The sequence below is a fragment of the Solanum stenotomum genome, chromosome 7 (genome assembly GCF_019186545.1).
Source record: "Solanum stenotomum isolate F172 chromosome 7, ASM1918654v1, whole genome shotgun sequence".
NCBI classification, from domain to species: Eukaryota; Viridiplantae; Streptophyta; class Magnoliopsida; order Solanales; family Solanaceae; genus Solanum; species Solanum stenotomum.
This window is the reverse complement of record NC_064288.1, coordinates 3,957,618-3,985,019: the sequence shown is the minus strand read 5'-3', so window position 1 is coordinate 3,985,019 and position 27,402 is coordinate 3,957,618. Positions and strand designations below refer to the sequence as shown.

At 33.5% G+C, this 27,402-nt stretch overlaps 3 protein-coding genes across 6 annotated transcripts; 1 reads left to right on the top strand and 2 right to left on the bottom strand.

Moving 5' to 3' along the window:
• Positions 1-97: 97 nt before the first annotated feature.
• On the bottom strand, positions 98-2,452 carry LOC125871722 (berberine bridge enzyme-like 13). Its single transcript, XM_049552375.1, has 2 exons — positions 2,022-2,452; positions 98-1,469 (listed from the first exon to the last, which is right to left on the bottom strand). The coding sequence occupies exons 1-2, from the start codon at positions 2,386-2,388 to the stop codon at positions 172-174; spliced, it is 1,665 nt and encodes a 554-aa protein (XP_049408332.1). The 5' UTR covers positions 2,389-2,452; the 3' UTR covers positions 98-171.
• A 2,745-nt stretch (positions 2,453-5,197) lies between these two features.
• LOC125870994 (rho GDP-dissociation inhibitor 1-like) lies at positions 5,198-21,679 on the top strand. The gene is made up of 5 exons (XM_049551562.1): positions 5,198-5,521; positions 6,297-6,360; positions 6,444-6,665; positions 16,923-17,047; positions 21,406-21,679. The coding sequence occupies exons 1-5, from the start codon at positions 5,327-5,329 to the stop codon at positions 21,472-21,474; spliced, it is 675 nt and encodes a 224-aa protein (XP_049407519.1). The 5' UTR covers positions 5,198-5,326; the 3' UTR covers positions 21,475-21,679.
• LOC125870989 (putative F-box protein At3g49980) lies at positions 21,404-26,497 on the bottom strand. Of its 4 annotated transcripts, XM_049551558.1 has the most exons (4): positions 26,372-26,445; positions 25,856-25,956; positions 24,880-24,989; positions 21,404-23,076 (listed from the first exon to the last, which is right to left on the bottom strand). In XM_049551558.1, exon 4 carries the CDS (start codon positions 23,035-23,037, stop codon positions 21,847-21,849), a length of 1,191 nt encoding a protein of 396 aa, XP_049407515.1. In that variant the 5' UTR covers positions 23,038-23,076; positions 24,880-24,989; positions 25,856-25,956; positions 26,372-26,445; the 3' UTR covers positions 21,404-21,846. The 4 variants fall into 4 exon arrangements, with proteins under 4 accessions (XP_049407515.1, XP_049407512.1, XP_049407514.1 ...); XM_049551555.1 differs by lacking the exon at positions 24,880-24,989; XM_049551557.1 differs by lacking the exons at positions 24,880-24,989; positions 25,856-25,956 and having other exon boundaries at positions 26,372-26,497.
• Between the last annotated feature and the right edge of the window lie 905 nt (positions 26,498-27,402).

Here is a 27,402-nt window from a genome sequence, read left to right as displayed (position 1 = left end):
ATCATTTTTTTTTAAGAACACAAATTCATTTCAAGAATTTTATACCATCTATTGTAAATTCAAACACTCCAAAACAAACAAAAGACAAATGGTTCTTCCCTATATATGGTTTGTCAAAACCATTTGATTACAACTTTGCAAAGACAAAATGAACTTAAATAATGCATCATATTACATTTCAAAGTGATTGACACTCTTCCCCTTTCCCTTCATTGTAATAGGAAGTGTTGGTATACTTTGTTCATGCAAGAAGAAGTTCTCTGGATCCACCTTAGTCTTCACTTTCACTAGCCTATTGAAATTGTCTTTGTAATACTTGTTTCCCCACACACTAGCTTCTATAAAACTAGAACTCTCATTCTTATTCATCCCTATATCAAGATCTCTATAATTCACATAAGCTTCTCTAGGGAACATAGAAGCATAAGGTGTCATATAATTATAAAGTCTTCTAATCCAATCATAGTGTTTTGTGGCTGATTCTTTAGAAGGATCATTCCAAAGTGTTAAGTATTGGATCATGTAAATGATCCCTTTCCTATGAGGAAAAGGGGTTTCAGATTCTGAGATTTTAGCCATCATTCCACCATATGGATTCCATATGACTAATGGTGAGTCTTCTTCCATTAGCCTTTTCCATAGCCCTTCAAGACCATCTATTGGAATTGGCTCTTTGACGAAATCTGACTTTGCTTTGAAGTAATTCTTGAACAACGACTTACCTTGAAGGAGAACTTCTGGTGGAGTGTTACTCGGGTAACCAGCAATATACATAATCGACTTAATCCAACTCATTTCTGTACAGTCCTTGTGTGTCAATCCCAATTCACGGAAAACATCATTCATTAGTTGTAGAAGTCTGTCTGCTCTACCAAGGAACATTGAATTATAAGCAGTCTGAATAGTCTTTTCGCCTTTTTTATCAGCAACTACATTTATGATGACTCTGATGAAGAGATCTTCATCAAGCTTATCAGCTGCAACTTGTTGCCATTTGTAAAGAATGTTTGTCGCGTTTTGATCAAGTGTTTTAGGGACAGTAAAAACTGTTACAATTGATGGAACAGGTACTAACTTCAACTTCCAAGAAAGTATAATACCAAAACTAGCTCCTCCGCCTCCTCTAATTGCCCAAAACAAGTCTTCACCCATACTCTGCCTATCAAGAATCCTGCCGTTTGCATCAACTATTCTTGCATCAACCACATTATCAACTCCTAATCCGTATTTTCTCATCATAGTACCATAAGCTCCGCCTGTTATGTGACCGCCAATTCCCAAACTTGTACAAAGACCAGCTGGAAAACCATGAGTCTTGCTTTTCTCTGAAATCCTATAATATACTTCACCAACAGTTGCCCCTGCCTGTGCCCAAGCATAGTTGTCCTCTGTGTTCACCACTATATCTCGAAGCTTTGACAGATCAAGAATGATGAAAGGAGACTCCATATCAGACATGTAAGAGAGACCTGCCAAAACAAAAGAAATTCTTTGAGGGGTGAACTGAGAACAAGAGATATTTTCCGTATTTGATACAACAACAACACACTTAGTGGAATCCCAATTGTGGGGTCTGGGGAGGGTAGAGGGTACGCAGACCTTACCATTACCTCACAGAGGTAGAGATGTTGTTTCTGAAAGACCCTCGGCTCAAGTGTAGCAAATCCAAGTACAAAAAATAAGAAAACATAGCAACTAACAAGGGGAACAGCAAATCCTATGAGAAAGGAACAAGAACACAAAAACATGCGATAATCGAAACACAATAAACAACAGATAATGATAGATATCACAAGCGCTGACTACAATAATACAACTAGTACAACGACAAACGCCAACAAGCCTAAACCCTCAGAAAGCAAGAAAAACACTCCATTGCACAAACCTTTTACCCTAATACACGTCCTCTACACCTTCCCATCTAATTAAGGTCATGTCCTTGGTAACCTCAAAGTTGTGTCATGTCCTCTCTAATCATCCGTATTTGATATATAATATTAATATACGTATAAATAAGTTACCTTCATAATCATGGCCTCCACTTCTAACTCTAAGCTGAAGGCCAAGCTGTTTTGAGCAAATGACAGCAGCCTGTACATGAGATTCTGTCATTGGTGTGAAAATAAGCTGAGGTTTGGTAACAGAAGGAAGTAAACATCTGAGATTTTGTGCAGTAGATTGTAGGATTGTGTTGAACGAATCATTTGTTGGGGTGACGAAAGCTGTGGAGAAAGGGACACAATAATCAGAATTCTGGCAAATACATTCATACAACTTCCCATTAAACGACGATGTTGAATCATCTGAAAGAGCATACGTGCTCGAACATGAGTACAATAAGACTATGAGAAATATTGAGAGCATAACAGAGAAGTTTAAGGATTTCATAGTTGATACTACAATGTGATTTTGAATTAGCTTGGAGGGGTTTATATATTCTTAATTAGTATCTGGCTGATGACTAGAATATGTATACAGACATGATTAATTAATTGAGGTAATATACGTACGTATGTCATGCCAATACAATGTCTTCCTACGTATTGTTTTTTGGTTTCCCACCAAGTGTCTGATACGTATTCTCCTAGAATTTTTTCCATTTCCGAGACTTACACCAATAAAACAAAGCACTAGCTGTACAATATGGAGAGGTTATGACTTAAAGTAAGAGCAACATTTCTTGCTACTCAAAGAAAGAGCAAACAGGAAGAGGAGGATTAGACTCCAAGCAAATAACCAAAATAGATAGAGGAACAAAGACATATACATACATATTTTTTTAATAAAAAAAATCAACTAGGATTTGAAAAGATAGTGAATTTTTATGTAGTATAATAAACAGTTTTTTTTCTTTTCATACAACTGTCACAACTCACAGTATATATGAGACCAGACATCTTACAAGATTTTTTTTTGGTTTTCCACTCAGTATCACTTATTGTTGCCTATAAATTTATTAAAGAGGACGACTTTCCTATGTTTTTTTTTTGGTTTCCCACCATGAGCCTGATATGTATCGTCCTAATAAAAGATGTTCTGACTTAAAGTAAGAGCAACTATTTCTTGCTACTCAAAGAAATAGCAAACAGGAAGGAGTAGGATTACACTCAAAGCAAATAAGCAAAATAGATAGAGGAACAAAGACATAGATATATGCATGCTTATTTTCTTTTTGTTATGATTGATTTTATTTTGATCTCTTAATTCTCCCTTAAAGTTAACCATTTCTTCTGTGAATCTCAGATCTGAGGACGTTTCATTATCTAAATGCTATGAAGTAAAGACTTAATAGTAAAATATAGAAAACTTGGAGCATAAATAAGAATATCAGTATATTGCTTCTAGTATGGTTCAAAATCCAAACCTTTACAATTGTGTTAAAAATTTAAAATTACTATTTGTAGACAACCAAGGCAATACATTATACATCAACCAATAGAAAAGCTCCACTCGAGTCCTAAATACTTCACTCAATAGTAATATTTCATGTGGGAAATATCGTTAGTTGTGCCAGCTAATATTCCTCTGTTGTCAGCAGGATAATTGTAATTATTGAGTATTTGTCTTTTTCCTTTGCCACATCTTCGGGCCATGGTTCATTTCTATCTTTGGGCCACGAGTTCTCACTTTTTTCCCAATGACGATCACTTTGCTCGTCGCCCAAGGCAATTATGACTCTTTCTATTTTGCTTATAAATGATGTTTTTCACAACTTTTTCAATCGCTCTTCATTTTTCTTGAACTTCTTCACTATTTCCTCTAGATCCTCTTAATTATTAATCTTCTAACCTTCATACCTTCCCATCTTCCTTTTCACTAGACACTATCATTGTGGGGAAAAGGAACGATGACTTGCCTTCCAAGCCTTCCATAGACACTATCATTCTCGGGGCATTTTAACTCCGAGAATGATTTTAAAGTCTATTGTGTAAACTGGTCAGGACCAGAGACAGAGCGGCCAACGCCTACGCTTCCTTGATTAAAGATGAAGACATTCCAACCATTCGAAAGGGCTGCAGGTGGCCAGTGGGCAAATTAGTTCGATTTCTAGACCCTAGAGCATCCTATAATACAGAAATCCACAATTTAAATCACAATATGTTCATGTTCTAAGAAATGAAACAATTCAAATCACAATATACTAAAATCTTTCAAGCATCATGTTTTATATTCAAATTGTAAACTGCTAGTAATGTCAAATTGGAACTTTTTTACTCATTACTTAACCAACTAAGAAGAAAAGTTTTATAGAAAAAAGTTATGAAATTCCTAAAAAGATAGCATAAAAAATACTATCATTTTAACATCAGAATGTTATTTCTAGTTCAGATTTCAGTGGTCTTTATATCATAGCTACTTACTCATTTTTTTTTCATACATTGGAATTGAAAAAGACTAAAAAAAAGTACTTAGTTTATAATATCATTTCTATTCTATTTTTATTGGGTCTCACTTAATACTAATTTATGAAAAAAAAACGTCAATTAAACACTAAAATAACTCTATTAAAAATAATTTGATAAATGTAATACATATTTTTAAATATCATATATAATCTAATAGTGTCACGTAAATTATAGCATAGTGAGTATCTAAAAAAAAAAGTGGAAATGACAAGTGTCATTTTTAAAAAAAAAAAATGGTGGGATAGTAATATTTTGTTCTTTAGTTTTTAACTAATACTCCCCATGTCCCTAATTACTTGTCCACTTTTGAATTCACACACCTATTAGGAAAATAATTATTGACATAGTGAGTTTATCATTTTACTCTTATTAATTATGAAATGCATGAATTAAAAACTTAAGATTTTCAAGAAGCTCTACCTTTTTCAAAGGAATTAATTGAGGGTATAATATGTAAAAATATTTTGTCTTTTCTTGATTTGTTAAAATGGACAAGTAATTAGGGACAACTAAAAAAGAAAAAGTGGAGAGTGAGTATTAATAGTTTATTTATTTTTTGTCAAGATGTAATATTTTATCTATGTGAAATGCCACGTGATAAAGTTTTCTCAAATAAAAGAGAAAGTGTATTATATACGCCAATAATGCGTGTTTTTCAAACTAATAAATGATAATTTAGATATTTAATTATGAAACTCAAAAAAACAATAATTTAAATATATTTTCAATACTTAGATACCAAACATGAAAACAAAATTCGGACACACAGGGGTGTTGTGTTTTTTTGTCTGTAAAAATTGAAAATTTGGACCTTGTTCTGCACATTTTTTTCCCTCTTCAATAATTGTCAAACCAAAATCTTGAGTGTCCCTACTGCTGTAAGACACTTTCACACTGCTCTCTCAACAGAGAAATCAAGAATGATGGATGGTGGCAAGAAAGAGGAAGCAGGTCCATCTCATGGCGGTGCTACTTGGGATAAGAGGAAGGAGGAAGAAGATGGAGAAAGTGAAGAAGATGACCATCATCAAGATCCTGCTGCTGCTGTTGCTGCTGCAACAAGTTTTGTTCCTGGTCCTCTTCTTTCTCTTAAAGATCAAATTGAAAAGGACAAGGTGAAAAACTCTATCTTTTTGTTGTTAAATCATAAAGCTTCCAACTTTATGAGTTTCTTGAGGGTTTTTTTGATGTATCATGGACATCTTAAGTCTCAACTCCTTTGATTATTTTAGGGTTCTGCTTATCTATTGTTGTATCTGTTTTCAAGATCATTGAGTTGAGTTTTTATCCCTTCCCTAGGAGCTCCACCTCTTTTGCTTCTTTGGTGACTAGAACTTATAATCTTAGGGTTGGAAATGAGGGGTGATGGTACTTACAATCTTAGGGTTGGAAATGAGGGGTGATGGTACTCACAATCTTAGGGTTGGAAGTGAGGGTGCTTACTATACGAGCATATCTGAGTTGTATGTAGATTGTTTCTTCTGGCAGTAATTTTTGAATTTACCCCAATTTTGATATTTTAAAGGAGAAAAAGGTTTCTTTGGTGTTTAGGGTTGAGAATTTGAGCTTTCCCCTCATTGCTGTGAGTGATGTTTCTTGAAATTTCTGTGCTGTTAACATCTAAAGTCTTTCTTCTGCTTTGCTGTCAAGTTTGGTTTGGAGTTGCTTAACTTGCTTGCTCCATTCATTAAGTTGAAATTGTCTCCCAGTTGCATCAGCTATGCTGTTACCATCTAAGACATTCCTTTTCAATTTTGCCTTGCTCACTCCAGTTTGTTTTTTATTGACTTCCTTTCTTTTAATTTGAAATAGTCTCCTGCATTTGCTAGGTCTCTTGGCATGTGTTGAATTTCCACATGATTGTTCTTTACCTTATTAATGTTTGTGTAGGAGGATGAGAGCTTGAGGAGGTGGAAAGAAAAGCTGCTTGGTTGTCTGGAAAGCGACTTAGATGGTTTGTCCCTGAACGTTGCACACTATTTACGCTGCAATTAACCTTTAAATCTTGTTTAATGACTACTTGGATCAATTTTCTAGGACAAATGGAACCTGAAGTTAAGTTCCACTCAGTTGGAATCCTTTCGTCTGACTTTGGGGAGATAAACACTCCATTACCTATCAAAGAAGAACAAAGCAATTCTGTTCTCTTTACACTCAGGGAGGGCTCTGAGTATCGGCTTAAGCTAACATTTAGTGTTCTGCACAACATTGTTTCTGGTTTGGCCTACACAAATATAGTATGGAAGGCTGGTCTTCAAGGTTTGATTTCTAGTCTCATTTCCTCTTTCTTTTGCACCCTAAGCTTAAGAAATGCTTTGTTGGACAGCCAAGCACATAGGGATTAAATACTTGCATTTCATGGTGCAGTTGTGATGTGAAACGGGTTTAGGAATTCAAAGAAATTGAAGATGAATTCTTCAATCCCACATGAACCTCAAGAACAAATATGGAAAGCAATAAAAGGATTAGAAGATTAAGATAATTATTGGGAAAAATACACACCTAAGTAATTAATTACCTAGACATATATAAATGCAACCAATAATCTTAAATCTAGAAAGGAAGGGTTGATTTAGAATTGAAATGCAATCAACTCAAAGAAACAAATGAAGAGAATCTAGGAACTAATGAATTAACATTCAAATACGAGATACAATCCAAAGGGAGAAGAGATATGTACTCATACACGAATTACTACTACGAGTAGTTCATGGGATAATCCAAAACAATCCCTCTTCAAAAGAAAGACCTAATAACCTATTTATTCTGGGGTTCGTTTTTCTAAGAAAAATACTAAGTACTCTCTAACTTTGGGCTTCCTAATTTAAGACCAAAGACATGCATCTTCTTCTCTTTTTGGGCTTCTAATTGTCTCCCCTCTTTAAATATCCACATAGGTATATTGTGGATCTTGAAGTTCGAAAAGAAGCCTTCAAATTCATAATGGTCACCTCACATCCAATCATGTTGTCAGGCAACATGATTACATTTGTTTATTCAAGTAGAGGACTTCTTCGAGTTGTGCATTTCTCAACTGAAAATACCATGTCATGCTGTGTGAATTGAATCATTTAGTTTTAAAGTTTTAGTCATGTAGATTGTGTGTGATTTTCATGACACAGTCAATATGGATTATGGTTCTGCACTAGGTGTTCCTTAAAGCCTTATATCCAAGTCTGGCATGGAATAGAGGCCAAAAGACTTGGTCTCCAAGTTTGTGGATTCTTTCTCTTCGTTTTTTTTTTTTTAAAAAAAAAATGTTGCCTGATTTGGTTTCTAAGATGACTAGGGAATTTAAGGCGGTCATGAACAACCTATTGATGACTGATCTTATAAATAATTGTCTTCTCTATAATAACATGTCTGTGAAATTATAGAAATTTCAACTCCGTATACGACGTATATTATGATCTAAACTTTCATTCGACTCATATTTGGTTCAATTTTTTGGAATATTTACATAGAAAGAATTTTACCACGTTTTGTAAGTGAGGTTATTACCATTTACAATACATATATCGTTGTCTTTTTCTTTATGCAACACATGCAACACCTACAAATACATGACTGAATAATATTTTTACCATCTCAAGTTTTCTTTTCAACTACAATACTCAAAAGTAAGATGCTTATTCAAAAATCAGTCTACAAGTCTATAGAGCAAAATTGTCATCAAAGCAACAATAAGAAATATTAGATTCATATTATGGAATGTGAATTTTCAAAGTTATTCTATGTTAGTTTGTTTCGGAGGTAATAAACACTAACTCACATCTGTGTCCCTCTATTTCTTTAGTGCCTCCCCGCCCCCACCATTTAAATTTCCACTCCGAAAAAATCAGAGGAACTATAAGTACGTAATTTCTATTTACATTATATCTCTCACAAGCATTTATCAGAATGAGTTTTTTTTTGCTTCTTCATACTGAATTCTCTCTTTTTTTGTAGAGTTATTTCCTTCTTTTCCAATTTATACTATTGAGTGATGAGAAAGTGAAAAATTGGATAACNAATTTTCTAAGTTATTCTATGTTAGTTTGTTTCGGAGGTAATAGACACTAACTCACATCTGTGTCCTCTATTTCTTTAGTGCCTCCCCTCCCCCACCATTTAAATTTCCACTCCAGAAAAAGAAAAAATCAGAGGAACTATAAGTACGTAATTTCTATTTACATTATATCTCTCACAAGCATTTATCAGAATGAGTTTTTTTTTGCTTCTTCATACTGAATTCTCTCTTTTTTTGTAGAGTTATTTCCTTCTTTTCCAATTTATACTATTGAGTGATGAGAAAGTGAAAAATTGGATAACTATAAGAAATAGAGATACAATTATCAAATTGCTTACAATATCACTCTTTAAATCTTAAACAAAGCGGTCTCCATTGAAATTGCTAAAGAGGCATACATGTATAGACATGTATAGATGCCTTTTTAGTTGATTATTTTTTTTGAAACCTGTAACATGTATTCATCAGCATACCCTTTATGCTGGCCACCTCCAAAAGTGTGATTACAACGATAACTAATTACAAAAAGCCTAGGAAGTCCATTATCTGTATTTCATCTTCTATACATTGTTCTTTACACCAAAAATAAAGAGTGGAAATGCATTTTTCCTTTGATCTTCTGAATGGAATTTGATCTTCCCATAAAAATTCTTTCATTCCTCTCCTTCCATATGGTCCACCATATGTAAGCTGGGACAGTTTTTCACCATTTCTTCCGGCTTTTAATTACTCCTTTCTGATCCAGCAGCTCAACAAATCTGCAGTGTGTTCAGCCATTTGTTCAGTTGGATGGCTTCATGAGTGAGGCATGCCTTTCTCACTGTCAGCCAGGTGAAGCATTTCACCTTGGTTGGTGCCATGCTTTTTTAGGTAGCTTTCCGGGGACCCTCTACTTCTTCCTGACAACTCTGATAGTCCCCTCTAGTAAACTCTATTGACTGTGAATTGGCCATCTGTGTTGTGTTTCCATCTTATGGTGTCAGGTTCATTGGTAGTCCCTGTGAAGGTTCCTATTCTACCAAGCAAAGCAGCCACTCTTTCGACCTCCCAGTCATTCAAAAGTCTTCTGAAAATCAAATGTCATCCTTTAGCTGTCTAGATTAGTCTCAGTGTTGATGTTTAGTTGATGTTGATCCTTCCAGATTAGGCTTTGTGTTAAACTACTACAATGAACATGTACCTAAACTTAGGGATCAAGATGAATGAAATAAGCTGATTTTACACCCCTCAATTTTCTACAACTGCACCTTTTTTCCTTCGTTATCTTATTTTCATTGATCAACTAATTATCATTGTTGTATCATAGAGAATAATAAACAAAATCAACAAAAGAAAGGAGAGGATACGGAATAAGCTCGATTAGTTGCAATTATTGTCATATAATATGGTCAAAAAATACTTTAAATACTGTGAAAATTCCTATAGTTTGATTATCGAAAAGTGAAATCTGGGAAGTATGTATAAGATAAAACAAAGAGTGATATAATTGTACAGCGAAAGAACATAAAACACTTAATATACAGGAAAAGGCTTGTTCTAATGACAAATTTGAAGGTTTGTTAAATAAAAATTTTCTGCTTAATAGGTATATCTGAGATTGTATCTTTGGAAATTACCTCATTTATGATAGGCAGAATGACTTTAACTCCTCATTTTCAATAACCTATTCCTAAAACCAGTGTTTTGGACGGCGAAAGGCGACAAGGGCCTGCCTCGCCTTTTTGAATTAAGGCGCAAATTAATACCAAAGATTAAAATTTTTAATTGCATATATAAATATCCAAAATCTTAATAGCAATAACATATATTAGCAAACATTTCAATTCAAAAACTAGTAGTAGATATTAAAAGTCTAGAACTTGAATGAACCAATAATTCAAAATACTATATTAATTAGTATAAAACTAAATTAAGTAGGGAAGAAATAATTATAGAAGAATTAAATTATTTTTTTTTAAAAAATATACATAGCCAGTGAGCAGCAGAGCAGTACAACATAACAGAAGAACAGAGCACACAGTTCACACTTCACCACCAGTCTACCACTAAAAATAGAGGTCTGAAAAACAAAGCAGCATAGTCGTACTGCTGAAAAACAGAGAAGAAGAAGAAGAAGAAAAGAAGGGAAGAACTAGAAGAGAAGAAGAGATTCGCGTAAGTCTCCAGCGTCGTACCTGAACAACAGTCGCATAAATCGTACCTGAGCAGCAGCGTCGCGATTCGTGAAGGTTACGTAAGTCTCTAGGGGTCGCGACTTGCGAAATCTAAGGAGAAGAGGAGTAGCAGTCGTGACGCCTAATCTGAGGTGAGTTTGCAAAAATACCTAAAAAAAACCCTAATTTTAGCTTTTAATTATTAATCAGACTTTTTTTTTATGAACAAAGGCGATGCCTATTGCATTACCACGTTAGTCGCCAATTGCCTTTTGATCGCCATGGCACGCCTTTTAGAGGTCGCCTCGCCTCGCCTTGTCGCCAAAGGCGAAAGTCGCTCGCCTTTAATAACACTGGTTAAAACCAACAAAAAGTATCTTCGAGCATGCGTTTTAGATTATGTACAAAAATCCACTTCCAATCTATAAATAGATAGTGCATAACAAAATCACTTTATCAATAAGGGGTCGTTTGGTAGAGTGTATTAGCAAAGAAGAACAAAGCAATTTTGTTCTCTTTACGCTCAGGGAGGGCTCTGAGTATTGGCTTAAGCTAACATTTAGTGTTCTGCACAACATTGTTTCTGGTTTGGCCTACACAATATAGTATGGAAGGTTGGTCTTCAAGGTTTGATTTCTAGTCTCATTTCCTCTTTCTTTTGCACCCTATGCTTAAAAAATGCTTTGTTGGACAGCCAAGCTCATAGGGATTAAATACTTGCATTTCATGGTGCAGTTGTGATGTGAAACGGGTTTAGGAATTCAAAGAAGAAGATGAATTCTTCAATCCCACATGAACCTCAAGAAAAATTATGGAAAGCAATAAAAGGATTAGAAGATTAAGATAATTATTGGGAAAAATACACACCTAAGTAATTAATTACCTAGACATATATAAATGCAACCAATAATCTTAAATCTAGAAAGGAAGGGTTGATTTAGAATTGAAATGCAATCAACTCAAAGAAACAAATGAAGAGAATCTAGGAACTAATAAATTAACATTCAAATACGAGATACAATCCAAAGGGAGAAGAGATATGTACTCATACATGAATTACTACTACAAGTAGTTCATGGGATAATCCAAAACAATCACTTTTCAAAAGAAAGATCTAATAACGTATTTATTCTGGGGTTCATTTTTCTAAGAAAAATACTAAGTACTCTCTAACTTTGGGATTTCTAATTTAAGACCAAAGACATGCATCTTCTTCTCTTTTTGGGCTTCTAATTATCTCCCCTCTTTAAATATCCACATAGGTATATTGTGGATCTTGAAGTTCGAAAAGAAGCCTTCAAATTTATAATGGTCACCTCACATCCAATCATGTTGTCAGACAACATGATTACATTTGTTTATTCAAGTAGAGGACTTATTCGAGTTGTGCATTTATCAACTGAAAAGACCATGTTATGCTATGTGAATTGAATCATTTAGTTTTTAAGTTTTAGTCATGTAGATTGTGTGTGATTTTCATGAAACAGTCAATATGGATTATGGTTCTGCACTAGGTGTTCCTTAAAGCCTTATATCCAAGTCTGGCATGGAATAGAGGCCAAAAGACTTGGTCTCCAAGTTTGTGGATTCTTTCTCTTTTTTTTTTTTTTAAATGAAGATAAAGAATCCACAAACTTGGAGACCAAGTCTTTTGGCCTCTATTCCATGTCAGGCTTGGATATAAGGCTTTAAGGAACACCCAGTGGATTCTTTCTCTTCATTGGATGGAATCTTAACAAATGTTGCGTGATTTGGTTTCTTAGATGACTAGGGAATTTAAGGCGGTCATGAAAAACCTATTGATGGCTGATCTTATAAATAATTGTCTTCTCTATAATAACATGTTCGTGAAATTTTAGAAATTTCAACTCTGTATACGATGTACATTGTGATCTAAACTTTTGTTCGACTCATATTTGGTTCAATTTTTTGGCATATTTACATAAAAAGAATTTTACCACATTTTGTAAGTGAGGTTATTACCATTTACTATACATATATCGTCGTCTTTTTTTGTATGCAACACTTACACAGGAAAACATTGAGTGATTTTAGGAGTTGAATCACTCTTCTATGGTGAAATTTACTTGCATATTCCAATCATTTCTTTTTGTAATTTTGCTAAATACATGACTGCATAATATTTTTACCATAAATTAAGCTATTCAATCTCGAGTTTTCTTTTCAACTACAATACTCAAAAGTAAGATGCTTATTCAAAAATCAATCTACAAGTCTATAGAGTAAAATTGTCTTTTAAAGCAACAATAAGAAATATTAGATTCACATTATGGAATGTGAATTTTTAAAGTTATTCCAGTGTTATTAAAGGCCAGCGCCTTTCGCCTTTGGCGACAAGGCGAGGCGAGGCCTCGCCGCCTATTTCCAGCGAGGTGAGGCGACCTCTAAAAGGCATGCCATGACGATCAAAAGGCGACTGGCTATTGACGTGGTAATGCAGTTGGCGTCGCCTTTTTTTTTTATAATAAAAAGCCTGATTTAATAATTAAAAGCCAAAATTAGGTTTTTTTTGGGTATTTTTGCAAACTCACCTCAGATTAGGCGTCACGACTGCTGCTCCTCCTCAGATTTCGCAAGTCGCGACCCTTAGAGACTTACGTGACCTTCGCGAATCGCGACGCTGCTGCTCAGGTACGATTTACGCGACTGTTGTTCAGGTACGTCCCTGGAGACTTACGCGAATCTCTTCTTCTCTTCTAGTTCTTCCCTTCTTTTCTTCTTCTTCTCTATTTTTCAGCAGTACGACTATGCTGCTTTGTTTTGCAGACCTCTATTTTTAGTGGTAGACTGGTGGTGAAGTGTGAACTGTGTGCTCTGTTCTTCTGTTATGTTGTACTGCTCTGCTGCTCACTGGCTATATATATATATATTTTTTTTTTTAAAATAATTTTATTCTTCTATAATTATTTCTTCCCTACTTAATTTAGTTTTATACTAATTAATATAGTATTTTGAATTATTGGTTCATTCAAGTTCTAGACTTTTAATATCTACTATTAGTTTTTGAATTGAAATGTTTGCTAATATATGTTATTGCTATTAAGATTTTGGATATTTATAAATGCAATTAAAATTTTTAATTGTTGGTATTAATTGGCACCTTAATTCAAAAAGGTGAGCGCCTCGCCTCGTGGCGAGGCAGGCCCTTGTTGCCTTTCGCCGTCCAAAACACTGAGTTATTCTATGTTAGTTTGTTTCGGAGATAAAAAAACACTAACTCACATCTGTGTCCCTCTATTTCTTTAGTGCCTCCCCTCCCCCACCATTTAAATTTCCACTTCAGAAAAAGAAAAAATCATACGAACTATAAGTACGTAATTTCTATTTACATTATATCTCTCACAAGCATTTATCAGAATTAGTTTTTTTTGCTTCTTCATACTGAATTCTCTCTTTTTTTGTAGAGTAATTTCCTTCTTTTCCAATTTATACTATTGAGTGATGAGAAAGTGAAAAATTGGATAACTATAAGAAATAGAGATACAATTATCAAATTGCTTACAATATCACTCTTTAAATCTTAAACAAAGCAGTCTCCATTGAAATTGCTAAAGAGGCATACATGTATAGATGCCTTTTTAGTTGATTATTTTTTTTGAAACCTGTAACATGTATTCTTCAGCATACCCTTTATGCTGGCCACCTCCAAAAGTGTGATTACAACGATAACTAATTACAAAAAGCCTAGGAAGTCCATTATCTGTATTTCATCTTCTATACATTGTTCTTTACACCAAAAATAAAGAGTGGAAATGCATTTTTCCTTTGATCTTCTGAATGGAATTTGATCTTCCCATAAAAATTCTTTCATTCCTCTCCTTCCATATGGTCCACCATATGTAAGCTGGGCCAGTTTTTCACCATTTCTTCCGGCTTTTAATTCCTCCTTTCTGATCCAGCAGATCAACAAATCTGCAGTGTGTTCAGCCATTTGTTCAGTTGGATGGCTTCATGAGTGAGGCATGCCTTTCTCACTGTCAGCCAGGTGAAGCATTTCACCTTGGTTGGTGCCATGCTTTTCCTGGTAGCTTTCCGGGGACCCTCTACTTCTTCCTGACAACTTTGATAGTCCCCTCTTGTAAACTCTATTGACTGTGAATTGGCCATCTGTGTTGTGTTTCCATCTTATGGTGTCAGGTTCATTGGTAGTCCCTGTGAAGGTTCCTATTCTACCAAGCAAAGCAGCCACTCTTTCGACCTCCCAGTCATTTGAAAGTCTTCTGAAAATAAATTTCATCCTTTAGCTGTCTAGATTAGTCTTATTGTTGATGTTTAGTTGATGTTGATCCTTCCAGATTAGGCTTAGTGTTAAACTACTACAATGAACATGTACCTAAACCTAGGGATCAAGATGAATGAAATAAGCTGATTTTACACCCCTCAATTTTCTACAACTCCACCTTTTTTCCTTCCGTTATCTTCTTTTCATTGATCAACTAATTACCATTGTTGTATCATAGAGAATAATAAACAAAATATCAAAAGAAAGGAGAGGATACGGAATAAGTCCGATAAGTTGCAATTATTGTCATATAATATGGTCAAAAAATACTTTAAATACTGTGAAAATTCCTTTAGTTTGATTCTCGAAAAGTGAAGTATAAGAAGTATATATAAGATAAAACAAAGAGTAATATAATTGTACAGCGAAAGGACATAAAACACTTAATATACAGGTAAAGGCTTGTTCCAATGACAAATTTGAAGGTTTGTTAAATAAAAATTTTCTGCTTAATAGGTATATCTGAGATTGTATCTTTGGAAATTACCTCATTTATGATAGGCAGAATGACTTCAACTCCTCATTTTCAATAACCTATTCCTAAAACCAACGAAAAGTATCTCCGAGCATGCATTTTAGAGTATGTCCAAAAATCCACTTAAAATCTATAAATAGTTAGTGCATAACAGAATTACTTTATCAATAAGGGGTCGTTTGGTAGAGTGTATTAGCAAAAATAATGCATGTATTAGCTTTGTGTATTAGTATTTCCTTGTTGGTACACTTTTTCATGCTATTATAACTCTATTGTGTAATGAGGAATGTATTACTAATAACATGGATTTCTAGGTATTAGTAATGCAAAGAAATTTAATACATGCATTAACATGGGTAAAGACTCAATTACCCCTCAAAAACATTTTTACATCTTTTCCACCATAATAATGGAGGATATTTTGTAAATAAATATTTTTGTACAATGCATACTATTTTTATTACACCAATTCAAACAATGCATAAGAAATAATCTATGCATAACTAATACAAGCATTATTAATGCAAACATCAATACACTCCATTGAGCATCATTTTATACACTCTACCAAATAACCCCCAAGTATATAAAATAATCAATGTTTGATCTGCCTGATCATAGTAAAAGACTCACTTACCATATTAAATAGCATTTGTCATCACAAGTTATATATCTCACATTCCATAGCAGTTTCCCTAATTTAATCACTATATTTCTAGCAAATATTTTTTCATTTGCGTAACTTCTAATTACAGTAATGCTTAAAGTGTATTAATCTCTCATAATTTAACTACATCAGGTTTGTTGTTGTTGTTTGTATTGATAAAATGATTTTATTTTTCAGCCAATATTTTGAGGGAAATATAAGAGAAAAAGGTCAGAAAATTGACAAAAAAGATATTTCTACCAATGATAGCCTAAGAGAGGTGCCAAATCACATACTATATGCCTAGCTTTACTATATATAGATAGATGTGATTTCCTTTGTTGAAAGAGATTCGTTCAAGTATGAATGGGCTCATATAGTAGATTTTTCCTTATCTGGGTTTCCCTTTAACAGGAGGTATAAAATGCATTTCTGTCTATAAAAATTGTAGACAAACGTTTGAGGCAAGGTGCGCCAATCGTGGAATAGAACTAGAAAGAGTAGGAAGGCAGGCGGTTTATTCAATGGTTCTTTATCAGTTGGAAAGAGTGCAAGGATTTGGTTGGTTAGATAATGTATCCAAGTGAGAAATTTATTTAATTATCACAGTGAAAAGAACAATCCAACTCCCCATGGATGTAAACCATATGCTTGCCGAACCACATTAAATTCTTGCACTTTTCTCGTTCTATTATCTCTAGTTCTACTTTTTCATCAATCCCATGCATTTATGCCAACTTGATTTACTTTTTTTTTTAGCTAAAATGCTTGCACAATTTCTTTTGGTTACTATCCTAACATTAGGCTCAACGTTATGTTCAATGAAATAATAACTTAATACTAAACAAGTATTACCTCCACTTTTCAATATTCACTTACTTCTGTTATTAACTTTCATAACATATCGTTGTTCGGTCATTTGAATGTCAGTTGATCAAAGTAAGGGAATGCTTGGCACCTTTGCTCCTCTGCGAGAACCTTACATACATATGTTAGAAGAGGAGACCACTCCTTCAGGTGCACTTGCAAGAGGAACATATACAGCTAAACTTAAGGTAAGAGCATTTTATATTCCTATTGGATTCAATATCACTTGGTATTGTTCATTTCATTAGTGAAATCATTCTATAAGTCTAGCTTGTCCACGAGAACAAATATAGTGGTCATTACGTATTAACTTTCCACTGATATAAATCTAGTGTATCCTAAAGATAGTACAAATTTTAACCTTTCCATTGTTTTTGAATCGGCACTAGATAATATATTTGAGAGTTGACATTCCTATCTAATAGCATCCACATTGGCATACCTCCATTAAAATTAGAAAAATTACCTAAACACATAGCTTATTTTATCATATTTTTCTAAAATTTTCTATCATTTGAAAAAATTACAAAAATCCCTACTCTCTCCTATTCTCGGATACATCATTTTACGCGATGTATCGGTCGGATGCATCACTTTATGCGATGTATCAGGACGTTGAATGATGTATTTGAAATCGAGACGTGATGTATTGGGATGTATTTGAAATCAGGATGCAATTTATCGGGACATTTTGGGATGTATTCAGGTTCCACCAGATTTAAGGATTTTTGTAATTTAGAAAAAAAGTAGGGATATGATGTAATTAGTTCTTAACACTATGGAATTTGTGTAAAATTTCCTTAAAATTAATGGGATTCAATGAATTAGTTCTTAACATATATTCTTGATTTTTCATTGAATCCCATTAATTTTAAAGAAATTTTACACAAATTCCATAGTGTTAAGAACCTAATTACATCATATTCTTACTTTTTTTCTAAATTACAAAAATCCCTTAAATTTGGTGGAACCTGGATACATCCCAAAATGTCCCGATAAATTGCATCCTGATTTCGGATACATCACGTCTCGATTTCAAATACATCATTCAACGTCCCGATACATCGCATAAAGTGATGCATCCGACCAATACATCGCGTAAAGTGATGTATCCTAGAGTAGGAGAGAGTAGGGATTTTTGTAATTTTTTCAAATTTTAGAAAATATGATAAAATAAGTTGTGTATTTAGGTAATTTTAATGAGAAATGACATGATTAATATTATTTGAGAGTTTCTCTTTTTTACACCTTTGTGTGTGGACTGGTTACTATGGATTCATTTTATAAGAATGATTTTTTAAGAGGTAAAATAAATTCTTAACTTGATATCTTTGATTTCTATTAAAGTAATTAAAGAAGGTGATTAGTCTTATACTAATCGTTGTCTCTAATTTCTTTGAAATAGGAGTCTAGATCACCTTTGATTTAACTTCTCTATTAGATAATTGGTGTTTTCTTTTATTTCTCACACAAATAAAAGAAGAGATAAAAATGATATATATTTTTTTAAAAAATATATATATTTCATTTTTTCTCTCGAAACACAAAATCCTCGAAAAATTGGAATAATCCATATATTTAAATAGTTTAATATATTAGATGATATTATATGGAGCATAGTTAAATATTTAAATAGTAATATACTAGATGATATTATCGAGTATCATAATTTGGGGGAGTAATTTTTCTTACCAAAATTACGAGTAAAAGAAATAAGAATTGGGAAATGAAATATGGGGTAAGTGGAAGACAAATGGTGAACAATCAACGCAACCACCTTAAGCTCGTGACTTGAGAAAATCATAATTACACTTCACCTGATATATGTTGAGTGTTTGTCTTCCCCAAAAATATATTAAGTGTTATCATAGAGTTTGTACATATCTCCTTCCAATATTTTATTTTGTTTTTTTCCCTGTTCACTATTTTATACAAATTCAATAATGTGTTGCATGTTATTTTATTTGAAATTAAATAAATGATTAACCTTGAGTTATAATTAATAAATTTAGTAATGTTTCGTTTAATTAATTTTATCTCTCAATAGGTTTGGATTCTACAAAATAATAAACACATCACCTCACATTAATTACTTAGTATTAAAAAGAGTGAAAGAAAAATCAAATCTTTATAATAGCTTGTGAGAAATAGGGTTAGTAGGTGTCCTCAAATCTTCACTAATGGTACTTGAGTACACCTACTAACCCTATTTCGTACAAAATATTGAAAAGATGTGATTTTTCTTTCATCTTTTTTAATACAAAGTAATAATGTGAGGTGATATTTTTGTATTTTTCAAATTGTTGAAAAATAAAATCAATTCAACGGAACATTAATAAATTTATTAATTGTAACTCAAGGTTAATTATTTATTTAATGTCAAATTAAATGTAACAAATTATTGAATTTGTATAAAACAATGAAAAAAAAATACTAGAAGGGGATATATACGAACTCTATAGTAACACTTAACATATTTTTGGGAAAGACCACTCAACATATATTAGGTAGTGTGTAATTATGATTTTCTCGAGTCACGAGCTTAAGGCGACTGTATTGATTGTTTACCATTTGTCTTCCACTTACCCCATATTTTATTTCTTATTTCTTTTACTCGTAATTTTGGTAAGAAAAAATTACTCCCCCAAATTTTGATACTCAATCATATCATCTAATATATTACTATTTAATTATTAAATTGTACTCAATAATATCATCTAATATATGGATTATTCCAATTTTCGAAGGAGGATTTTGTGTTTCGAGAGAAAAAATGAAATACGTTTCTTTTAAAAAAATATCTCTTTTTTGTGTGTGAGAGAAATACAAGAAAACACTAACTATCCCAAATATAATGGGATTTAAATCCTACTTTTATGGAAATAATATCTAGGAAGATTTAAAATATGGAACTTTTAAATTAGGAAACTTTGGCTTTAAACGTCCATCTCTTTGGGGTTTCATGGCCTAATCTTCTTTCTTTTGAGCTTGAATTTGGATATTTCTTTCGTGATAATTATAGAAAAAATTATGCAGAATACCAAACACTTAGCCTATATTAGGTATATAGCTATAGTTTAAGAAAATTATAATTCGCGGCTATAGTTTTCCCAATTCTTGCTATTCGCCTGATTTGTATAATTCGGTGGTATAAATCCAAAATTTTGTATATGCTTACCCTAGCTATTTGTATAAAAAAATCATAGTAAATTACCCTGTTTGTATATTGGCAAGCGATATATACAAATGGAGTTCTGAAAAATTCTTAAATGTATAAATACATAATTTGTATATACTTACCCTATTTGTATATTCGCAAGCGATATATACAAACGTGCAGAAATATACAAACGGCAGTCTCCATAGTAAACAGAACTATAGCTATGGAGCGCAATTATTGAAACTATACATAAAGCGCCTTATTATGTCTATTATGTTTGCTATTTCTAAAATTTTTTATATTCTTGATTTTTCATTGAAGCCCGTTATTTTAATGGAGGTATGCTAATGTGGATGCTATAAATATTTTTCTTCTGTTTAGAAATGTTGAAACATCTGCAGTTACATACTAAATAAGTAGAGTTCATATCACATTCTTGTTGAGTGTGCGCTGATTAATCTGTGCATTCATGCAGACAATGAGACAAATAGAAAAACTGCTAGAAAAATCAGTGCTTGGTCTCAGTAGGGATATACTTTTGTTGTGTGCATGTCCAATTTGTGGGTTGTACGTAGGACTTAAAAGTGAAATATGATCCATCTGATGTATACATCAATAATAATTGTCTAGTTTAAAACAGAAGGATTTTGTTTGTCTAACAGTTTACGTTCTTTGCAAACATAACTCATTTAACTGGTATTTAGAAAACGTAATTAGTTTGATCAAGTAAGGTGACACCCATGACAGAGAGATGGCCAATGAGTGTGGGTCAAGAGAAGGATTGACAACCTTCTAGGCTAACAAACTTCTAAAAAAGTGGTGCACATGATACCTGAATCATACATCAGGATAAGAGAGGAAAGTGAACTTTATAAGGTGTAACACAAGTTCACATCTCTTTTGTACTCAATTATGGTGTAGCCCAAGGGACAAATCCGTGAGGCTTGTTGTGGCAAAACAGACAATATGTGTCATGGACTTGAGTAATAGATTTATAATAGAAAAGAGATATTTTTCAATCCTGCATTCTGAAAATAGAACATAACTTATGCACGACAATGCTGCGTGTGTTTGCACTATGATAAAGTGCACTCCGACATGTAATTGTCTGTGAAAAGCCTAATTTTGCAACGTAGAAAATAGAAGTAAATAACCTGCTGTAACCAGTAAATCCATCTGCAGTATAAAAGAAGCCGTTTTGCTTTTGTATCCATCCTTTTAACACTATTGCCTGTACCAGGTGTTGTGTGCATGTTCCGCAACTTAATGACTCTGTACATCTCTGGCTTCTCTATGTGTTTTCCAGTTTTCGTTTCACTTTACTGTTCCTATTGGTGAGTGAAGATGTTGATGAATTTGGTTTTTCTGTGGACTTGTTTTCTGCAGTTTATGGATGATGATAAAAGATGTCATTTGGAGCTCAACTATTCATTTGAAATCAGCAAGGCTAGGTAGCCAAGGTGTCCCTGCAACTATTTCTGGCCTTCTTGGAAACTGGATATTCGACTGAATTCGTGTCTTTGGATTGTGCCTTGTTTACTGGATCCAGCACATACATAGCAATAGCTTAGCAAATATGATTTACTTTTACAGTGGATTCTCTTGATGCCTTGTATGAAATTTGGTTGTTTTTCATGTTACTGCAACAAAATCCTTCATTGACATTGCTAAAGCCTTTTTTTCTTATGCATACCAGACCGAATATTATAAATAAACAGTGAATGCACATGTTAAGTTCATTTCATCTCTTTAACTTTACATATTTAAGTTTCTTATTGCAGAACCATAATATTAACTTCAAAGTTTTAATGCCATATATTACACATCTCATTGAAGTTGAGGATTATCCCATGAAACAAGGGACTTTACATGAGGCATATAAAGATCTCCAACTCTGTTGGTGCCTTTAAAATTGATCTCCTGCATTTCTTCAGCTTCAAAGTTGTAAATATGTAACAAAGGGTATCCTTCTTCTCTCTGGAAAAATATCTCCTTAGTCGACGCACAAAGGGGAATAAATCCTGTGATATCATATAACCTGTTGATACTATACCTCTTTAACCAATTCCCATTCTTCAGTATCCATACCTGAATCAAATTCAATGTGGCATGAGTTATGAAGCTCAGGGACCCTCCAATTTCAACGAGTCGATCGTTTTTCGTGCTGCTGATTGGTAGAGGTACAGTTAGGAATTTCTCATCATGATATCCCAAGGAGACAACATGGTTACAGCCATCAATCTGTGGAAGCCAATACAAAGCACCAATTGCTGAAACAGATCTATGAGTTGTGATCAATCCAAATTCTCCTGATTTAGGTCCATCCACTGCATGCCACGATCTTGTTGTGAGGTTCAGGATCTCACAGCGAATGTTTCTAGAGTTACCGCGGAATAAGTGTACTACTTTATAAGAACCTGTGAAATGGCTGAACATGAAGGCATAGCACTCCTGCGCGAAGCCAATCGTACCAAGAGGCATTCTAACGTGGTTCCGTGTACTTGGATTCATAACAACTAGACCTCCATTTTTCGCAATCTTGGCAAGGACCAAACCATTGCAGGCAGCCAAAATGCACTTTATGTTCCCCAAAGTATCTGGCATACAAACTTTATGGCCTTTGCCGCTATGGATATCCCAGAAATGGAAATAAAGTTCATTCTTCTTATCTGAAGGTAGTGGAAAAGGTGACCGTATGTTTTCCTTGTGAAAGGAAATTTCAGTAATTAGAACTCTCTCAGACTGACGAAAGTGATCTTCAATAAAACTCGTACTGTTGATCATGTTGAGAAGCGACTTGCATACACAACGCAGTTTGCAGAGAGTTTCAGCTGGAAGTAGAAGAAAAACCTCAAAAAGCAAGTCACCAGGAAGCCAATTCCCCTTGGTCTCTAAATTATCATCCATTTCTTCTTTTGTTTCCCTTGATGTTGTGCTTTGTATCAGCTGTTCACGCGCGATTGTTTCTACAGATGCAAATTTAAGCCATTTTTTACCTCTTGGCGACCAGTCTCTCATGACGTAAATCCACTGAAATCAGAAAGCTCTAAAAGAATTCTGCAACCAAAACGAAAACAAAAACATTTTTGAAGGAAAAAACTCCATGCCAGCATCTCGTTATTCCCTCAGTGTTTGTGAGGGACGCACACAGGTTTATGAAAATTACAAGAAATAATTTCTAGCACAAAGTTTCAGCAATCAGACAGTTACTATACATAGAAAACTCCATCAGTTTTTCTGTACTTTCTATATGGAACTTAATGCTTGTCTCTACTCCCACCTTACCTAGCCTTGTTGGCCTTTTGGTCTTCCCAAAGACAAAATATTACCTCATCACTAGGTTCTTTATAAGAATAAACTGCAAAGAAAATCGTTAAAGAAAGATATACAAGGACCATTAGCGGCTTTAAGCCGAAGAATGACTTCACAACGGTTTGCTAACTGAAAAGATGTGAAAATTACTTCATAAATGAAGAAGGATAAAATAATTTGTGTTTGTGATGAAATTGAACAAATGTAAAAAAACAAAACCAAAGGAAAAAGATGGTCTAAACTCTAAAGTCGGAGAATATAAACGGAAGCAAACTATATACTTGCACGCTTCAATTTAGAACACCAGTCAACCCGATTACAGAGTTCTAAACAGAATACAGCAAAACAATCATCTTAAGCAGCACCTATGAATACTAAACTTGTGCCCTCAGCTAACACCAGTTAAAGGCGCTTTAAGATCTCCGTTAGTAACTAACATCTCTAGAAGAGAGCATATATTAGAGAAATGACATCGGGCTTAAAACACTAGTAGAATACATCTTGGATCAATAAGATAGGTTCTGAGGCATCAAGATTGCCAGTTTTTTATGACAAAGAATAAGGTAACTAGCAAGACTAGAATAGTAGTTTTTATTAAACCATTACAACCCCAAACACTCCCATTATATGATCAGTATTCTCCGAACAGGTAGCTAACTCACAAGGGGTAACCTTTCTACATTCCCAGGACATAGCATGTAACATAATCGCCCTCATTCTTTTTGGCATATCTATAGGTGGACTAAATATATTTCAGCTCAGCTTCAGTCAATCTTGGACAAGTTATAGCCAGCCTTTACATACCAAAGCATTATGAAACTAGAAGAGGTAAGAAAATAGATCACAACCCGTCTACGGAAACTAGGGAGGGATAGGCTAGGTAAAGGTATAAAGCGGGACAAAAGAAATGAATAATAAGATAAATTAATAGGTCAAAATGAGAAAAGTCCCTTTCTCTACTATCTTTCCTTTTTCACTTTTTAAACGAACAAAAAAATGAAAAGGGTTCTACTTGTCCCTTCATTTTCTTCCCTTCCTCGCCATCCAAATGAACTAGAACCCATAGCATTAAAAAAGTTCAACGTAGTTTCCTATGACGATAAGTTCACAGCTTGATACTCCAGGGAATACTGTGCAGAGTCATCTTAACGTTGAACCTTGAAGTAAGCAAGATGACAGATGAATTTAGTTACACCAGTGAAGTCTACTTGATGAACAGAGGTTTTCAATGGAAAATCATGTAACTGATTAAAAATGATACAGTTGAATAAAAAGACAGAAAAACAGACCTCTAAATGAATTCTCTCCAAAATACAGATATAAACATATTCCTTCATGGTATGCGGAGATCATGGTTTAATTAAACGCACAGAACATAGACTTGAAGGCTTTTTCCTAAAAGAATAACAGACATTTATTTTATCTTGACATCTTGTGCATTTTGTTGTGCTCCCTCATTGCATGACAGAATAGTTATTAATTAGTTAATTTATTTATTGATAACAACAAAAGGTAATATATTAATTAAAATCAGTATCAAGTAAGTACCATGAAGAAATTGTCACATTCTAAGTAGTTTAGGAGTGAAGCAAGTCCATCACAGAGTCCACAAGATAGACAAATTATGTCGGTTTTTTCTTTCTTGTAGCAAACTTACCCTACACGAGAAGCAACTTACACGGATCTTAGTTTAACGAATAGTGTCACTTACATCAAATATGCATTAAAATAGTCAGATAAAAGGAGATAATACCACAAGAAGGAGGAAAGGGAAGAAACAAAGTTCCATACAGGCCATACAACATGCTATAGTCAAGCCCTTATCAGTAAGTCAGTAACACGCTAAAGTATATACATTACATCTAATTTTGCACAAATTTATACGTATTGTTGATCCATCTGTTAGCATTATTCAACAGAAGTCTAACAGACATGTTCTGTACTTCACATCATAGAGGAACACTTTACACACCTTGGTTTCTTGAAGAAAGATATTCCCTTTCATCAATCGCAAAAATAAATAAATCTGTTATTACAGTCTTCGATAAAAATGTAATAACCAATTACAACTCTTATTTAGCTGAAATTAACAAATAACAGACTTGGTTGAAATGTGAAGCCGTGGCATACCAGTCACAGATGAAATATGAGCATCTTATACCATATTCATAATTGATTCAATATGACTCCTCATGTAATATGAAATTGCATCCCATCTCTTGCTGAAGCAGATGAAGAATAGCTAAAATTTTATGTTCAAACGCTCGGATTTATAAGTTCACTGTCTCCTCCTCACCCATCTCCTCACCCCTATAGTATTTTTCCAGATTATACATAAATGCTCTTAGAATAATATTTTTCCGTACATACACCGACTAGAAAATAAGTAAAAAAATCCAAACAAACATTTTACTTCTTAACAAAACACCCTTAGCTCCTTCACAATATGAGAGTAGGATTCTCCTCTCTTTTTTTTAAGTAACAAAAGCCTAATTAAATACACAAATAGCTAACAAGACCTCACCGACATAGATTGTGATGGGATGGATAGGATTGCTCCCCTCGACCGGGAGTCTCACATTCGGGCCAAATAAAATCATGTCATTGAAGCAATGAAGCCCTTCCCTATTAAAGGGACAGATTATTAGGTCAGTAGGTTCTGGATAACTAATATTTAATTAATTAAAAAAAAAAGTAAAGAGGAGCCCTGATTAGTGATTATCAATTCAAGTCAACATTAGCAAGGAAGTAAAAAACAGTACTGCACATTCAAAGTAGAAAATAACACTCCATGGTTCCTCCCATATACTTCATCCGTCCTCATCTGTCCTAATTTATGGTTTCAATCACAAATTTCAGAAGGTCTACATTTTTCTTAAATTTTGTGCCAAAACAAATTATATTAAATCAAACAGTGTCACATAAATTGAGACAGATAAAATACAGTTTAATCCCATAAAAAAAACAATTATAAGAAAACATGCATGATAATCACAATCTGATACACCAAACTGAAATAAAATTTAAGTTTATGGCTGACCTTAATGACGGAAGAGAGAATTTGTGTATTTTTTTTCTTTTTTCTCGACAGCAATGATCCTGAAGTCTGTTCTCTTAACTCATAAGTCTTTGCTAGTGGTGGGCCGCTTGATTATTAATGATATAACTTTTCCTTTTTAGAAAAAATGAGCTTTAGAAGACTGAGTCTTTCTTTAATATAACAAAAGTGATAAGTGGGCCTCACCCACTTTTTGAAAAAAATCATATTTATATATTCAGATTTTTTTTTTTTTACTATTGTAAGAATAAATTACAAGTATATTAAAAATATATAATATATTTTTTTAAAAGTATAAGAATAAATATGACCTTTTATCTTAAAAACCTTCATTGAATTCTATGTTCTTTTGGATTTGCACCTTGTAGGGGCCATTCGAGGGAACAAGATCGAAGTCTGACTATTTCAAATTCACACAGTATAGGAGTTCTATTTGAGGTGAAGCGCTTTCTATTACAGGTCGTTTGGTAGAGTGTATTAGGAAAAATAACGCATGCATTAGCATTATGTATTACTAGTACCTTGTTTGGTACTCTTTCCCAACCTATGTATAACTAATGCATTAGTTATACACTCTATTGTGTATTAAGGTGTGTATTGCTAATACCATGGATTTCTAGGTATTAGCAATGCACTGGTTTTAATGCATGCATTAGATTAACTAATGACAAAACTACCCTCTAAGCCTAATAATAATAATAATAATAATTATAATAATAATAATTATAATAATAATAATAATGTGGGGATATTTTTGTAAACAAATATTTTTTAATAGTCTTTATACAAGGCTTGCTATTTCCAATACATCAAACCAAACAATGTATGAGAAATAATGCAAGCATAACTAATGCTTGCATTACTAATGATGCTTGCATTACTAATGCATGCATTACTAATACATCATATTCAACATTATTCTTATACACTCTACCAAATGACCCCTAATGATTTTTGCATATCCAAGGCACAAACACAAAAACTCTTTGATTAAGAGAGGAGCAACCCATCTG

Coding starts and splice junctions, on each gene's coding strand:
- LOC125871722 (XM_049552375.1), bottom strand. CDS start 2,388: ATGAAATCCTTAAACTTCTCTGTTATGCTCTCAATATTTCTCATAGTC. Junction 1,470..2,021: donor TGGAGGCCATGATTATGAAG/GTAACTTATTTA, acceptor TTGTTTTGGCAG/GTCTCTCTTACATGTCTGAT.
- LOC125870994 (XM_049551562.1), top strand. CDS start 5,327: ATGATGGATGGTGGCAAGAAAGAGGAAGCAGGTCCATCTCATGGCGGT. Junction 6,666..16,922: donor ATGGAAGGCTGGTCTTCAAG/GTTTGATTTCTA, acceptor TTTGAATGTCAG/TTGATCAAAGTAAGGGAATG. Junction 17,048..21,405: donor CATATACAGCTAAACTTAAG/GTAAGAGCATTT, acceptor TGTTTTCTGCAG/TTTATGGATGATGATAAAAG.
- LOC125870989 (XM_049551557.1), bottom strand. CDS start 23,037: ATGAGAGACTGGTCGCCAAGAGGTAAAAAATGGCTTAAATTTGCATCT.